Source organism: Mercenaria mercenaria, chromosome 5, assembly GCF_021730395.1.
Source record: "Mercenaria mercenaria strain notata chromosome 5, MADL_Memer_1, whole genome shotgun sequence".
Lineage (NCBI taxonomy): Eukaryota > Metazoa > Mollusca > Bivalvia > Venerida > Veneridae > Mercenaria > Mercenaria mercenaria.
The window spans coordinates 64,831,313-64,847,147 of NC_069365.1; the positions used below are offsets into that span (position 1 = coordinate 64,831,313).

At 36.1% G+C, this 15,835-nt stretch overlaps 1 protein-coding gene across 3 annotated transcripts in view; it reads right to left on the reverse strand.

Annotated features, from left to right (window-relative positions):
- The window catches only part of LOC123557432 (uncharacterized), a 44,177-nt gene extending 28,353 nt beyond the window's left edge, over nt 1-15,824 (reverse strand). Inside the window, exons 1-2 of one of the 3 annotated variants that reach the window (XM_045348879.2) lie at nt 15,698-15,824; nt 1,868-2,111 (exon numbers count right to left, since the gene is read on the reverse strand). In XM_045348879.2, coding sequence (XP_045204814.2) covers nt 1,868-2,099 — 232 coding nt within the window. In that variant the 5' untranslated portion in view covers nt 2,100-2,111; nt 15,698-15,824. Of the gene's footprint in view, nt 1-1,867; nt 2,112-14,125; nt 14,171-15,686 lie in introns of those variants that run through there. The other 2 variants (XM_045348878.2, XM_053543769.1) reach the window with 2 other exon arrangements.
- Nucleotides 15,825-15,835: the final 11 nt, after the last annotated feature.

Consider the following 15,835-nt stretch of genomic DNA (forward strand, 5'->3'; position numbering starts at 1 on the left):
GAAAAGTAAAAAAAACAATTAACATCCACTTTTTTATTAAATTCTATGCATGACCTTTGTCTCATGTGCAGGTGGCACTCCTGTTGTACACGGTGGTTAAGCTACTCGGACTTTTTTTTATCAAATCAGCATCCCCCGACTATTTATGATCAGGCGAAGGACTTCTTTTGATTTTCATCAGGTATGCTCTAAATAATTGTGTATTGCGGTGAATGCATGGTTTATACTCAAAGTAAATGCTTGATGGAATCAATGTCACAGTGATATGTCTACAGGAATAGAGTGTTGTATTCAAGAAACAATGAGAGAGTAAAACAAACAAGCATTGTATCAGTAAACTATATCAAACAAGAAGGTAATGATAACCCGGATCGCTCACCTGAGTAATATGCTACATGTTTCAAATGTCAAACTGATACTAAAATATAAAGAAACTCAAAATAGGTCAGTAGGTCACATTCATGGTCACTGAAAATCAGTTTTAAGATCAGTGTGCAAAACTGTATATGTATGTCATCCAAATTTCAAGGTTGTATCTTAAAAAACAAGAAAGAAGGTCAGTAGGTCAAGGTCAGTCAAGTGACCCCTTCTTGGGGTCATCAGGTAATTATAATTAAACAGTCAAGGAAATGTGATCAGATAATTGTTTAAGTATTTTTTCCTATATAACTTATATAAGAAGTGACCCCCGGGGCAGGGCCTCTTTTCACCCAAGGGGCATAATTTGAACAATCTTGTTAGAGAACTACTAGGCAATGCTACATACCAAATATCAAAGGCCTAGGCCTTGAACTTTCAGACAAGAATATTTTTAAAAAAAATTCCTATATAAGTCTATGTAAAACTTGTGACCCCCAGGGCAGGGCCTCTTTTCACCCCAAGGGCATAATTTGTATAATCTTCATAGAGGACCATTAGAATTGATGATGTCACATGCCAAATATCGAGGCTCTACACCTTGCGATTTTGGACAAGAAGTTTTTCCTTTCGGTTGCCATGCATTGGCATTGGCATGGCAACCAGAGCTTTGTGTGGAATTCAATTCTTTGAACAATTTTGAAAGTGGGGCACCCAAGGATCATTCCTGTGAAGTTTGGTGTAATTCTGCCTAGTGGTTTTGAAGAAGATTTTTTTAGAAATTGCTGAGGACGGACAACGGATATCGAGCGGTCACAAAAGGTCACCTGCGCCAAAAAGCTGACCAACTTGTAAAAGTTTGTTTTTATTAATGAACCTTACACAATTTCAGATAGATATTATGAAAAGAATGTAAATTGCAAATTTGTATTAAAAACAATGTATAGATATTAACACAGTTCGATAAGCTCACGTTTACCACAAAATAATGGATACTAAATTTTCTGTGGCGAAGGACTGTTTATGACCGTGGAACAAGACTACTTTTAAAATGCTTCCAGTCTTGTCAGATGCAGTGAATTGTGATGTCAGAGAAGAGACACAAAAAAATTTGCTCCTTGGAGAGGTTTGCTCCTCGGAGGTGTTTTCTCCTTGGAGATGTTTGTTTCTTGGAAGTGTTTGCTCCTTGGAGGTGTTTGCTCCTTGGAGATGTTTGCTCCTCGGAGATGTTTGCCTTGGAGGTGTTTGCTCCGAGGAGGTGTTTGCTCCATGAAGGTGTTTGCTCCATGAATGTGTTTGCTCCTTGGAGATGTTTGTTTCTTGGAAGTGTTTGCTCCATGGATGGATTGCTTCATGGAGGTGTTTGGTCCGTGAAGGTGTTTGCTCCAAGGAGATGTTTGCTCCATGGATTGCTTCATGGAGGTGTTTGCTCCAAGGAGATGTTTGGTCCATGGAGATGCTTACTCCACGGAGATGTTTGCTCTGATTGTAAGTTGAATTACAAACTTACTTTTTAGATGAAGGTCTTTTAAAGCTGTTTTCGTACATTGCAGTTGTTCACATTGGTTCTGTAACTTCCACTTCTCTTTGATTTTTCTGTTAATTTGGTCAGCACTAAGGAATGGATAAGCAGTCCTGAGCTTTGATTTCTCAGCTGCAACAAAGCTCTTAAACCTCACAGGTTGCACTGGGTTTTGAGCAGAGGACAAAGTTTGCTTCTTGCTTTTTAAAATGTCATTCATTTTAGTATAGATCTGTAACAGAAAAATATTTGTTATAGTATTGAAAACATTCATCAATTTAGATATATAATATACATAAGGATTGGTATTACCAGAAATCTTGTATCATGGTATATAATATATATTAATTAACTGATACTTCAACACTGTTTTCTTACACTGAGTGACTCTGCATAACATTTTAATACAAGTTCATAGAAACTGCATAATATTGATTATTATTAAAAAACAGAATACTTAGGAAAAAGATTTTGGCAAAAAATGGCTGTAAAAGTAAGCTGAAATAAAAAAATAACGTACGTCCATGACAAAGCTATTAATTTTGCACTAATAGTTTTTAAGCATATTTCTGCAGTAATTTATTCATTATTCCAGCATTATTAAAAATTTAGCACCAAATCAAAGGCAGGTTAATGTAATGGTCGAGAAGAATGACTTTTAAACTCATTTAGTTTGTCATAAATATTGCTTAAGTTCTCACAAAATTTCTAGTGGTTGGGCATGTCCACACTCAAATTTGATGGTGTTTTGCTTCTTTGATGCATCTAAGTGGTTACTAACCTGTTTCTCACTTTCTTGGTTGTATTCCTAATATAAAAGTTGTTCTGAACTTACCTCTACTTAGTTTTACTCTAACTTTATTCTTTATTTACATACATTTAACTTATGAATGTACTGCATAGTAATTTTTTTAATTTTACTCCTCTAAAACAATGAGCTGTTACTGTTTTTCTACTAACCCTTACAGAAGAAAAAGGCCTGTTGCGTACTCTTGCTGTGTACATACAGCGTATATGATGCGTACATGATGTGTACTAAAATCAAGGGCTTTAAATAGTACGCAGGATATACACCGCACATACACCGATAGTACGTTTGTAGTACACTTTTGACATGCAAATGAGCTCTGCCGCGTACTACTTGCTACGTACATGCTGTGGACTACATAGTACACAGGATGTACGCTGGAGGAATTTAGTATGCGAGAAATAGTACACAGCATGTATGCGGCACATACACTTTTCACATGCAAATGAGCCTGCAGTGTACTACCCCTGCGGCGTACATGCTGTGTACTCTTGCGGCGTACATGCTGTGTACTCCTGCGGCATACATGTGGTGTACTCCTGGCCAGAGTCCTGCGGCGTACATACTGTGTACTCCTGCTGCATACATGCTGTGTACTCTTGTGGCGAAACTGCTGTGATAATGTAAATTCCTTACCCCACCAACTTTCGTATGCAAATGCTGATCATTTGGACAGAAAAAAACCAGAAAAAAGATAAGTGACATGCATCAATAAGTATTTACCCTTACCAAAATAATGTAGATTGATGTTATCAAATAAATTAGTATGCTTTTCTTCATCCACTTTTCAATGAAATCAATTTTTGTAGCATGTAATTTGGTAAACATTTAAAGAAAATGGCGTAACTGCATCAAGGGGAAACAACTTTAATGCAACTAAATATAAGTGTTGTGATTTATTATAGACGATGTGTGCGTAGTATGTATTTATTTTGATTAAAATCCATCTGAGAACAATCTAGGACTGGAATTATATAAGCATTTATACACTTTTACGTCCGTAAAAAGTAGCGCACCAAAAAAATTTGGATTGATTTTTTCCAATGGGGCGAGCGCAATTAGCCAAAAACGTTATGAAAATATACGAGCGGCTAATCCGATGAACAACTTTTTAATTTGGTGAGGCCTTAATGAGTTAACATAATGAGCATTAAAGCCTTTATAAAACATGATAGAATGGTGTTTTGCTTAAGAGTATTCAAATAACAGTGAGAGCTATTAATTCTTCTCATTCGGGCGCTGTTGAGGAATTATCTTGGTAATTATTTCATGTATTACAAAATGTAATGCAACGAAGTTCAAATAAGGCTTTTCAATTATCCAAGTTAAAAAGCTCCAGGATTAATTCAAAATGAAAAAGAATATATTTTTACACTGCATGCAAGGTGCAGCTCAGAAATCACCAAGATGTAAGCTTCACAAATGAACATTGCAAATAGTTTGGCAAATTTTCATTGTTCAGAATACCGGTAATCTGAACTACTCTATGCTATTAAGATAAAAGTTACTCAGAAATCAAGTTCTTGCTTCCAAGAAAAAAAAATAATGTACAAATCCTTCCTGCATGAAGTGTACTTCAGACTTTTACCTAAAAAAATTCAAAGTATAAACACCAAAAGAAAATTAACAAGTGCCTCCCGCGTATATGAAGTTTACTTCAGACTTTAACTTATAAAAAAAGACTAAGTATAAATGCCAAAACAATTGTACAAGTCTTTCCCACGTATATGAAGTGTACTGCACAAATTTCAAAGTATCTGCGGTGTACATGCAGTGTACTATTTTCTTGTACAAGTCCCTCCTGCGTACATGCAGTGTACTCCTTAAATTTTCAGAGTCTGTGCTGCGTACCTGAAGTGTATTAGTGACCTCCTGCGTACATGCTGTGTACTCGTCGAAATAGTACACGGCATGTACGCAGCATGCGGTGTATGTAAAATGCACTCCTCTGGCGTACTACTGTGTTCGCGGCATATACACAGCAAATACGCAGCATATATGCCACAGAGGCTTGCTTCTGTAAGGGAAAATCAAGTTTTCCTTTAAACTTTTTTCTGCACTTAAGACACATCTGACAGTTTCCTTAGGAACATATGTATATAGGCAAAAATTTTCCTAGACAGAATTTCTTTAAACTTGTGTACTGACTGAGAATCAAGTTTAAAACGGAAATATATGTATTAAAAATCATAGGTACCAGTGCTTGATCTTGAATTATCTGCCTTGAAAATCAGAAAATACTAAAAAAAATCAATTTTCAAGGGCAGTTAATTCAAGATTAAGCCTAGGCAAGGAAACTGTGCATTTTAATTTATATTTCTGTTTTAGTCATCATTTGCATTCAGTATAGTATTACAAAGTTTAAAGAAATTTGGACGGTCCATGGGAAAACCAGGACTTTGAGGTATCATTTTGTCATGTTCATAGCCAAGGACAATTGACCATATGCCAGGCTCCGCCTACAGGTCACGTGGTACCAAAAAATACTAAACCTCCGACATTTAGATCGATAATTGCTGCTGCTGCTAATTACGCGATATTTCTGAAGAGATTGGCGAGAAATTTCTGTCGTATTATGTGTCTTTAAAACACTTAAATGAATTGTGAGAAAGTACTGTTAGGAGTCTTACATTGATAGTTTTAGGATTTTCCGACATTCAGGGACGGAATTAGTTGAGAAAGTATGTATATTCAGAAGTCAAAAGAAGACTGAAGAAGGCTACACGACGACAGTTACTGATGATATCTATTGTTGAAAATTTTGTGTTGCTTCTTTAATAAATCACTAACAAGTTTATGCGTGTTTTTTATTATTATAAAAATATTTGTTTATCATTCAGTTTGATATTTTCTTAGTATTTTCTTGACTTGTACTCTATCAGTACTTATGCCCCGTGTGCAAAACTGGAAAAAATGCATTGAAGGATAATGATACATTTACATTTTAGGTATAAATAGCCCTTCTCCCTCATCCTAAAAAGAATTTACATCACCGACGCCTTTCCACATACATGTTGATCGAGGTAACTGAACAGTTTGGGCATGAATATTGTAGCATTTCTAGTTCATATTTTTGCCACAGACACTTGGGGTTCGGACCTCCACACACCCCATTCTCCTCTGCCCCTGGTTAAGTTTAGCCAATATATTTTAGCATTTTACAATGTATTGAGCATAGGTGACGATCATAAAATGCATTTTGCAACATTTCAGCTTGTTTTTAAAAAATGTATTTTTACCATCAATGCTCTCAATATTACAAGATGTGAAACATTGCACGAACACTAGGGAAACAATAGCCAGTTAAACTTTTAAATGAAACCCTACCAATGAATCATTGGTATCAATCATCAGATCTGTTACCATTCTGTCAAATGACACTGGTCCTGACAACTGTCATTTCTATTCCGACGAGAAATCAATAAATAATATAAATCAATCAATCTTAATTCTATGGAACACTTCCTTGCGAATAGATCCCTGCTTTGACCTGCGCATATCGTTGCCGGGTCCCAAAATTGACAGCGTTTCGACTACATTATACCAGATTATCGCTTCAGCACGTGTCACACGAGGTTTGTTTACATAAAGAAGTGTTGATCTGGTTAAACATAGCCGTATCAAAGTGTATCAATTTGGTACCCGGTTTCTGACATGCGCTACACAAAGCGAGGGTCAAGCGCAAGCAAGTGTTCCCATTGTTCGTGCGATGTAAATATTGAGAGCATTGAGAGCATTGATGGTAAAAATACATTTTTTAAAAACACACTGAAATGTTGGAAAATGCATTTTATGATCGTCACCTATGCTCAATATATTGTAAAATGCTAAAATATATTGACTAAACCTAACCAGGGGCGGAGGAAAATAGGGTGTGTGGAGGTCCGAACCCCAAGTGTCTGTGATTTTTGCTACTTGAACATTATGGCACTTTCTCTTCACAGTTTTTCGATATGTAAATGCCCAGTAAGAAGTGTTATGGCTTAGAAATAAACCAACAATGCCTAGTTTACCTTTGGCCTACGATGTGTCTGCGGAGCCCGTAGACTGCCCATATCCTCCTTTCGGTATGGCTTCCATGTGGAGGCAGAGGGGTGGGGGGGGGGGGGGGGGGAGGGAGCAGCAGTGCGATTTTCGTACGGATTCACGGGCTCCGCAGCCTCTACAATTTTGTTTTGCGAAAAGTTATACATATCTGAATTAATCGAAAGCCCATAGACCGTAGACATGTCGCAGGTGGCATTGCACAATCTCCGCACATGCATCGTTAGGAGGCCACGCGCTGATCGTGAAGCCAATGCCAGATATTCCGTGGACATAGTGCCTAAAAGTAATCGTACGGAGATTGTAGACACCTGAGACCTTAGCACGGTCCTCGCACAGCTTGCTGCAGTACCGAATGAAATTGCACGGATATTGAGCAATTATCGCGCGGCAACCCTACAGCAGCCACATCATTTCCGTGCAGCGGCCTTGATATGGCATTAGATTTTTCAGATGGTTATATATATTGGTCATCTCCAGCAGGTAAGATTTCCGTTGGAAGCTTGGGCCAGAGTTTTTTTATCTTTCGTTTTACGGGAGATTTTTGAAAAATGAGCAGGGGGAGGAGGGAATAAAAATAAAAATAAAAAGCTTGAAAGTGAGCATCCCGGAAAAAAATAAAAATAAAATATAATTTTTTTAAGATTTTTTTTATTTTGATGAACTTTCGTTTCAAGTTTTGTTTACTTGCGTTTGTGTCCAATATTTAATATTGTGATGTATTGTTATGTTTTAAGACTATAAAAGCCATTTATACAGGATGAACATTGAATAAAATTTTCATGCATGCTTGTGAATAAACTGCTTCAGGCACTGTAACTCACACTGGCAAGTCTTTAACATTCAGAAAGCTTGTTTTACTTAATTTAAGTGGAAGACAAAAATTATTTTATCTGTTACAACAGCCACAGTAAATTTCAGTGACAGCAAGTAGAGACTAAACACGTCTGTTATAAAGTGGCTTAATTAGTAGTGTAGTAGTTTTGGTGGTTTGGTTTGCTTGCATCTTCTGCTGTGTAACCTCTGCTTTTTATACATAATATTTACTTATTGTATCTTTCACCAATATCATCTTTAATGAGCTAACTTTACAGTTTATGCCAGCTCATAACATACTGGATTTTATCAGCAAAATAAAGTATTTAATAACTTTGAATAACAGTCACAGTGCAGAGGGCAAGATTTTTTTTTCAGTGATGAAAAACGAAAGATAATCTAGCAAAAAGTAATCTGAAAATTTACCTCATTTAACTCTGTGATTTGCACCTTTTTATAATACACTTAGTGCAAGTACTGAAGTTGCTTCTGTAATTTGCACCTTTTTATACTACACTAAGTTCAAGTACTGAAGTTGCATCACTTTTTGTCAAAATATTGTCTCCAATAAAAAGTATTCTTTAATATTCTTTATACACTTATGAATTCTATCGAAGTTACAAAAGAAATGGACCATCTGTCTGAGATTTTGCCAACACTACCAGCTGCTTTATGCCAGCCAGTCCCAAGCCTGTGTAAATTGTAAGGGGTCACCATTGAAATAAAAATGTAAAAACAATCTGCTGTTACAAACATTTATTTGTTCTGCAAACAACTAATGTTTTGAATAAAATTTAATGTCAAAGCACCTTTGATAGTGTATTACCTTTCTATGGCAAACTTGTAAGTTGAATCTATTGAAAACAAAATGTGAGTAAGACAATCTTTAGACAATTTAATACTTTTAATACTGTCACTTTTATGAAAGGAGTATTATGTACAATAGTAATATTTCCCGAAAAATATATATTTTGAAAAGTATCTAAAAAATTTGGACACAATCATCGTCCATCCACCCGTGTAGAAAGAGAGAAAAAAAACGTTAAAGATTATCGGTAATTATTCAGTGATAAACTAAGTAATGTTGACCTTGTTTTCATGATCAATTTACACCCCCTCTAAGAGCTAAAAGAAGTGTGTCAGTATCTTGACATCAGAAGCGGAGATCAAAGCGGTATTTTTGCTCGAGATTGTCACGGCATTACGTCATGTTTTCGCGCCATGTGACACATCACTGTCTGATCGTACCGCATCGGTTCTTAAAATTGCTGAGAAATAGAAATCAATAAAAAATTTCTTCTTTAATTTGTTATTAAAAGCGAATGTGCTATATCCCGTATAAAAGGTAAATGTCTCAAACGATAGTTATTATAGTGGATATCCTACTTCTGTGACCTATTTGCCCTCAAGGAATTTACAATATTGTTTGACAAGAAAAACTTTTAAATTGTTGGTCAAAAAAATACATGTACAAAGATTCATTTAAAACTTATTAAAAACCGCAGTGACATCACATTGCTTTATTTTAAAATCGCATTTCTACTTACGTTCACGAGGTCACGTAACCTATTCTGCCGCACTAACAGAAATCTGTTTGCCAAAAATCGTCTTACTCCATGTATTGTAATCGCAGCCGCTTTTTCATTATTTAAGATTTTTTTTATTCTGTTTTTTGTACTTTCTGGTCAAAAGTCTGAATTTTAAGCCCAAAGTATTCATCATTTATTTACTTTTAGAAAGAAATAAGTAACTAAGATCGCGCTGTTTGAATTTTTATAAATGATTATATGAAAATTCGACCGTTTTTATAGAATTTTGCCTACATTTCTGTCGATATCTTATTAAAATCATTATAGAATTCAAAAAGTATTATTTCTCAAGGGGTGTTGAAAACTTGAAGCGAAAATATTAAAAAATGAATGCACTACGCACGGTTTTTGTGTACGTGTCGATGTAAATTAGATGTTACGATAGGTCACACGTGCTTGTGGAATGGAAAATTACCGGCATGACATTTTGATATCTTTATCTGTTTCCAGTCAATCCAGGTAGCGACTGAACCATCTCAAAGTTTGTTGACGTTTTGTAGATGTAATTTCTGAATTTTGGTAAAGTAAGGACGTAATAAAAAACCACTCGCCCGATCGGTCGAGTACACAGTGAGGTCCACTCGTCCTACTCAGACTTAACTCGCCAATGCGAGCAGGCGAGTGGAATTTTACACCCTGTTAATGCCGATAAATGTACGGCAAAACACGATATTTTGCACGCGTTAAACTCCCTTCCTGTGAAATTACGTCCAGGTGAAAATACACTAATTTTATTTTCTTTGGGGCTGTAAACAACCGACCGGCGGAAAAAATAAAATAAAACTCAGGAAAATGAATTTTAATTTTATTCCACTTTTGCAATATTTAGGACCGGCGCTCCCGTAAAACGAAAAATAAAAAAACTCTGGCCTTGCGGTGACTGCAAGGCAACTGCACCCTTACAGAAGCAAGCCTCTGTGGCGTATATGCTGCGTATTTGCTGTGTATATGCCGCGAACACAGTAGTACGCCAGAGGAGTGCATTTTACATACACTGCATGCTGCGTACATGCCGTGTACTATTTCGACGAGTACACAGCATGTACGCAGGAGGTCACTAGTACACTTCAAGTACGCAGCACAGACTCTGAAAATTTAAGGAGTATACTGCATGTACGCAGGAGGGACTTGTACAAGAAAATAGTACACTGCATGTACACCGCAGATACTTTGAAATTTGTGCAGTACACTTCATATACGCGGGAAAGACTTGTACAATTGTTTTGGCATTTATACTTAGTCTTTTTTTATAAGTTAAAGTCTGAAGTAAACTTCATATACGCGGGAGGGACTTGTTAATTTTCTTTTGGTGTTTATACTTTGAATTTTTTTAGGTAAAAGTCTTAAGTACACTTCATGCAGGAAGGATTTGTACATTATTTTTTTTTTCTTGGAAGCAAGAACTTCATTTCTGAGTAACTTTTATCTTAATAGCATAGAGTAGTTCAGATTACCGGTATTCTGAACAATGAAAATTTGCCAAACTATTTGCAATGTTCATTTGTGAAGCTTACATCTTGGTGATTTCTGAGCTGCACCTTGCATGCAGTGTAAAAATATATTCTTTTTCATTTTGAATTAATCCTGGAGCTTTCTAACTTGGATAATTGAAAAGACTTATTTGAACTTCGTTGCATTACATTTTGTAATACATGAAATAATTACCAAGATAATGCCTCAACAGCGCCCGAATGAGAAGAATTAATAGCTCTCACTGTTATTTGAATACTCTTAAGCAAAACACCATTCTATCATGTTTTATAAAGGCTTTAATGCTCATTATGTTAACTCATTAAGGCCTCACCAAATTAAAAAGTTGTTCATCGGATTTGCCGCTGGTATATTTTCATAACGTTTTTGGCTAATTGCGCTCGCCCCATTGGAAAAAATCAATCCAAAATTTTTTGGTGCGCTACTTTTTACGGACATAAAAGTGTATAAATGCTTATATAATTCCAGTCCTAGATTGCTCTCAGATGGATTTTAATCAAAATAAATACATACTACGCACACATCGTCTATAATAAATCACAACACTTATATTTAGTTGCATTAAAGTTGTTTCCCCTTGATGCAGTTACACCATTTTCTTCAAATGTTTACCAAATTACATGCTACAAAAATTGATTTATTTCATTGAAAAGTGGATGAAGAAAAGCATACTAATTTATTTGATAACATCAATCTACATTATTTTGGTAAGGGTAAATACTTATTGATGCATGTCACTTATCTTTTTTCTGTTTATTTTTTCTGTCCAAATGATCAGCATTTGCATACGAAAGTTGGTGGGGTAAGGAATTTACATTATCACAGCAGTTTCGCCACAAGAGTACACAGCATGTATGCAGCAGGAGTACACAGTATGTACGCTGGAGGACTCTGGCCAGGAGTACACCGCATGTACGCCGCAGGAGTACACAGCATGTACGCCGCAGGGGTAGTACACCGCAGGCTCATTTGCATGTGAAAAGTGTATGTGCTGCGTACATGCTGTGTACTATTTCTCGCATACTAAATTCCTCCAGCGTACATCCTGTGTACTATGTAGTCCACAGCATGTACGCAGCAAGTAGTACGCGGCAGAGCTCATTTGCATGTCAAAAGTGTACTACAAACGTACTATCGGTGTATGTGCGGGTTATATCCTGCGTACTATTTAAAGCCCTTGATTTTAGTACACATCATGTACGCATCATATACGCTGTATGTACACAGCAAGAGTATGCAACAGGCCTTTTTCTTCTGTAAGGGCACTGATATTGCACGATTTCCATATAATCTCCGCGCAGCTTCTATAAGAATTTCTCTCGGCTTGTACAAAAAAAAAAGATTAATTTATCGCACGGCGCCCGGGGGGGCGGTCAAAAGTGAATTAGGTGAAAGCTAGATATATTAATACCATTGTATGTACAAAAATGTGGTAATTTCTGTCGATTTTATCCACTTTCAGTTGTCTGTGAGGACGTCCACAAGTCTTAATCCAGCGAAGACACTTCTCAAAACTTTACTTAGGTTTTGGAAAAGAGATAATCTAGGCATTCTGGGAAGCGACTATCGACTTGCAAAGTCCCCACTGACACCTTTTTACCATTTCTAGTAAGTTTTACTTGTATATATAATCATTTTCAAAAGGAATTTATTAGTTGTTTTTATTATTGTTGAGATCGCAATGTTGGAGGGTAATATTTACATTAACACCGTCAAGAGGTGTGCGTCGAATCTAGGACATTGATTGGTTGATCGCTTATCGATTTATTGGTTTGATTGACAGCCAGCGTTTGGTCAGTTGCCACAGTGTCTATACTGATTATTGACATGGGGCAAAATTTTCTTACGGTAGAAATTTCTTCTTTAAACTGTGTTTACTGACAGAATCAAATCAAAAAAAGAAATATACAAGAAATATCTTTAAAAATGATGGTCAGCCAGTTGTAATAAAGAAAGAACATTCATCTTTCATCTAACATTTTTCAAATTGCAAAACTAAACACCGCACTTTAACAATTTAAATGGTTCTCTTTTAATTTTTCGCAAAGGTTTCGTAGGGTTGCACTTTTGTTTCGTTTATCCTTAGACGAATAATTACAGCAGTAGTTTGGTGAAGATTCATGAAGCGGTTCATGAGAAGATTTGTTTGTTTGTTTGTTTTTGGTTTAACGCCGTTTTTCAACAGTATTTCAGTCATGTAACGGCGGGCAGTTAACCTAACCAGTATTCCTGGATTCTGTACCAGTACAAAGCTGTCCTCCGCAAGTAACTGCCAACTTCCCCACATGAATCAGAGGTGGAGGACTAATGATTTCAGACACAATGTCGTTTATCAAATAGTCACGGAGAACATACGCCCCGCCCGAGGATCGAACTAAGATTGCTAAGATTAATTATCCATTCTTGAACTCCTTGAAGGTTAGAAATTGACCTATAATTTAAAGAAAAATAAGTCTCAAAGCTATATGCCTTTAAGTAATAGCTATAATATGTACTTGCACGCAAAACTTAACCAGGATTTTCTAACTCAAGTCCAAAAGGGGGCATAATTTTGCATGTCAGAGTTATGGGACTTGATGCCTTCACCTAGTTTTATAACCCCAAAGACATGTGAAGTTTCAATTCAATATCTGCATTAGTACTTTAACCAGGATTTTCTAAGTCTAAAAGCGGGCATAATTTGGCCAAAAAAAATAAAGCAATTTGAATATAAAATTTTGATCATTGAAAAGTATAGTGGTCAATACTGGTCGATTCAGTTTTGGTCCTTGGCAGTGTGTCCTGGTCAGGCTCCATTTTGGACAACACTTAGACTGGTCAATACTAGTTTATTCAATGCCTTTATCTTCTTACAGTACTTAGTCTTTATTTTAAATTTATTAAAGGTTTTACTACTTTAAATTTCACTTATTGAAATGAGCAATACTGGTCAAATTAAATTTTGGTCCTACGCAACTACTAGATGTAGTGGTCAATACTGGTCATTTGAATACTTTTATTGCTTTACTTGATTGCTTTCCTTATTTTTTAAAATACAGTAACCATGTTCAAACATTGAGAATAATGCTTTGGGATAATTGATCAGGACGGTTTCAATTTACCACTGGCTTAAGGTTTAGGGGTATAACACCAAATTACAGAAATGTTTGGTAAAGGAACAACATTTTTACCAACAATCTACCTGTCTAATTTACATGTTTTACCATACTGTTCTGTACCATGGGATACTTAAAATATTCTCAAAAGTTGTCCCCCTAAATACAGTGTACGAAATTCAGATTTGAATCCACTAGCCTGTTCGGGATACCAGATTGGAAATTTTCCAAGCCCGACACCAATTTCACTAGCCCGAACTTTAATACCTTAAAATGTCATAATTTTTGCACCATATAACATTTTGTTTTACAGACATCTCTATGCATGTTTGAAGTAATAAAAAAGACATACAGTACATGTCTGCCATGTTTTTGAAAAATTTTAACTCTAAATACTCCAGACCAGATCAGCATCATCAGAGTCCAAAAGCATCGGACATGATACTCCTTGCCAAAACAAAATCTAAACTGTTACGCCCAATTTTTTAGGATCCGCACTCGCCAATTACTGCAACTCGGACTGTTGACAATTTGCAAGATGTAATAACGAGTGCTGAATATACATTTACACACACGCTGATAGCATAATTTAAGCTCCGCCTACTGCAGGTACTTGTGAGATTTTCGCGAGAAGTATGAAAGCTAATCAAATTATCCGTTACGCTAGAGGTGACTGTATTCAGACAATTAGCGCTGCGGTTACGTCTTTGACACTGTGTTTGATTGTCAACACGTGAGAGTGCAAAACCAACAATAATACCGTAAGCGTTTCTCAGTCTGGATGCAGTACTCGTTTAATTAGCATGATTTTTTAAACAAATTAGGAAAATTCGGTAGCCTAGTCGGGCTTGTACCTGCGGCAAATCGGTAGCCCGAGCTGAAATTTGGTAGCCACGGGCTGTCAGACTACTGCGAATTTCGAACACTGTAAATAAAAGAATGCCATTTGTAAAGAAATAAAAGTAAACAGTTGTTTAAATCGATGTTTAACCTAGATATAAATGTGAAGTTAAAGCACTGGGACATTTTTGCAATTGCATCAAAACAAAGACATGTAACAGTTCTTTAAAAATGGTGAGTGTATAAAGGCATTGAACTGTGCTGAAGTATGGCCCCTTCATGCAGTCCCATTCCTGAATTCAATATATATGTGAGCAAATTGATGATGCTTTTGTAGACTTATATGTATGTTTTATATGCTGTTTAATTTTCATGTATTGATGTAAAACAACTCTTTCTTACAGGGATCCAGACATTTGCCCCCTGCTTCCCCCCCCCCCCCCCCCCCCCTGAAAAAGTGGACTGCTGGACATTTGCCTCCCAAGTAAAATAGCAGATAGGAAATTTGCCCCCAGTGCTTATGATTATCATAAATCAGATTGCCCAGTCACAAGAGTATATGGAACATTTTTCATGGTCTGCTAATTCGCATGCATTATACAATATACCAATTATGATAGTCCATCCAAATTGAGCATTCAGCTGTTAGTGCAAATTCTGGTTTTATTTGTGGATACGGTAGCTAAGCGTTAAAACAGCAGGACCTTAGTGTACTGTAACACTTAGACTAGCTCCTAGACTATGATATATCTTTTTTTTACATTTTTATGATTAAATGTAGTGAACTGAGCCAGTCTATATTCTATGTTCAATATCACTTTCTACATCAGTCCTCTGTAAAAATCTCTAAAATAGACTGGCTTTTGTCTCTATGAAATTAAATTCATTAAAAAAGGAAAAATGTAGAAATATATTATTATCAGTCTAGTGGCTAGTCTATGTAACACTCTATCTGGTAAAGAAAAATAACGGCAAATCTGTTTGTTTATTTATCATTTCCTGGCCTATATCCAGTGTCCGTCCCGCATTCCACCGCCCCCGTGATTTTTAATGTTTTAATTTTTGACATATTTATAACATGCGCTATGCCCTTTATAAGAGTAATTGAATAAATAAATCTTTACCGCTTCCTTACACAGGAAAAATTGAAATTTCCCGCGCCTGCAACCGGAAGTTTGCGTTAGCGAGATTAACATTTTGTATCGTGAGATTTCAGCTCAGTTGCTATAATAACAACACAAATGTCAGATATTTGATTAATTAGGAAAATAAC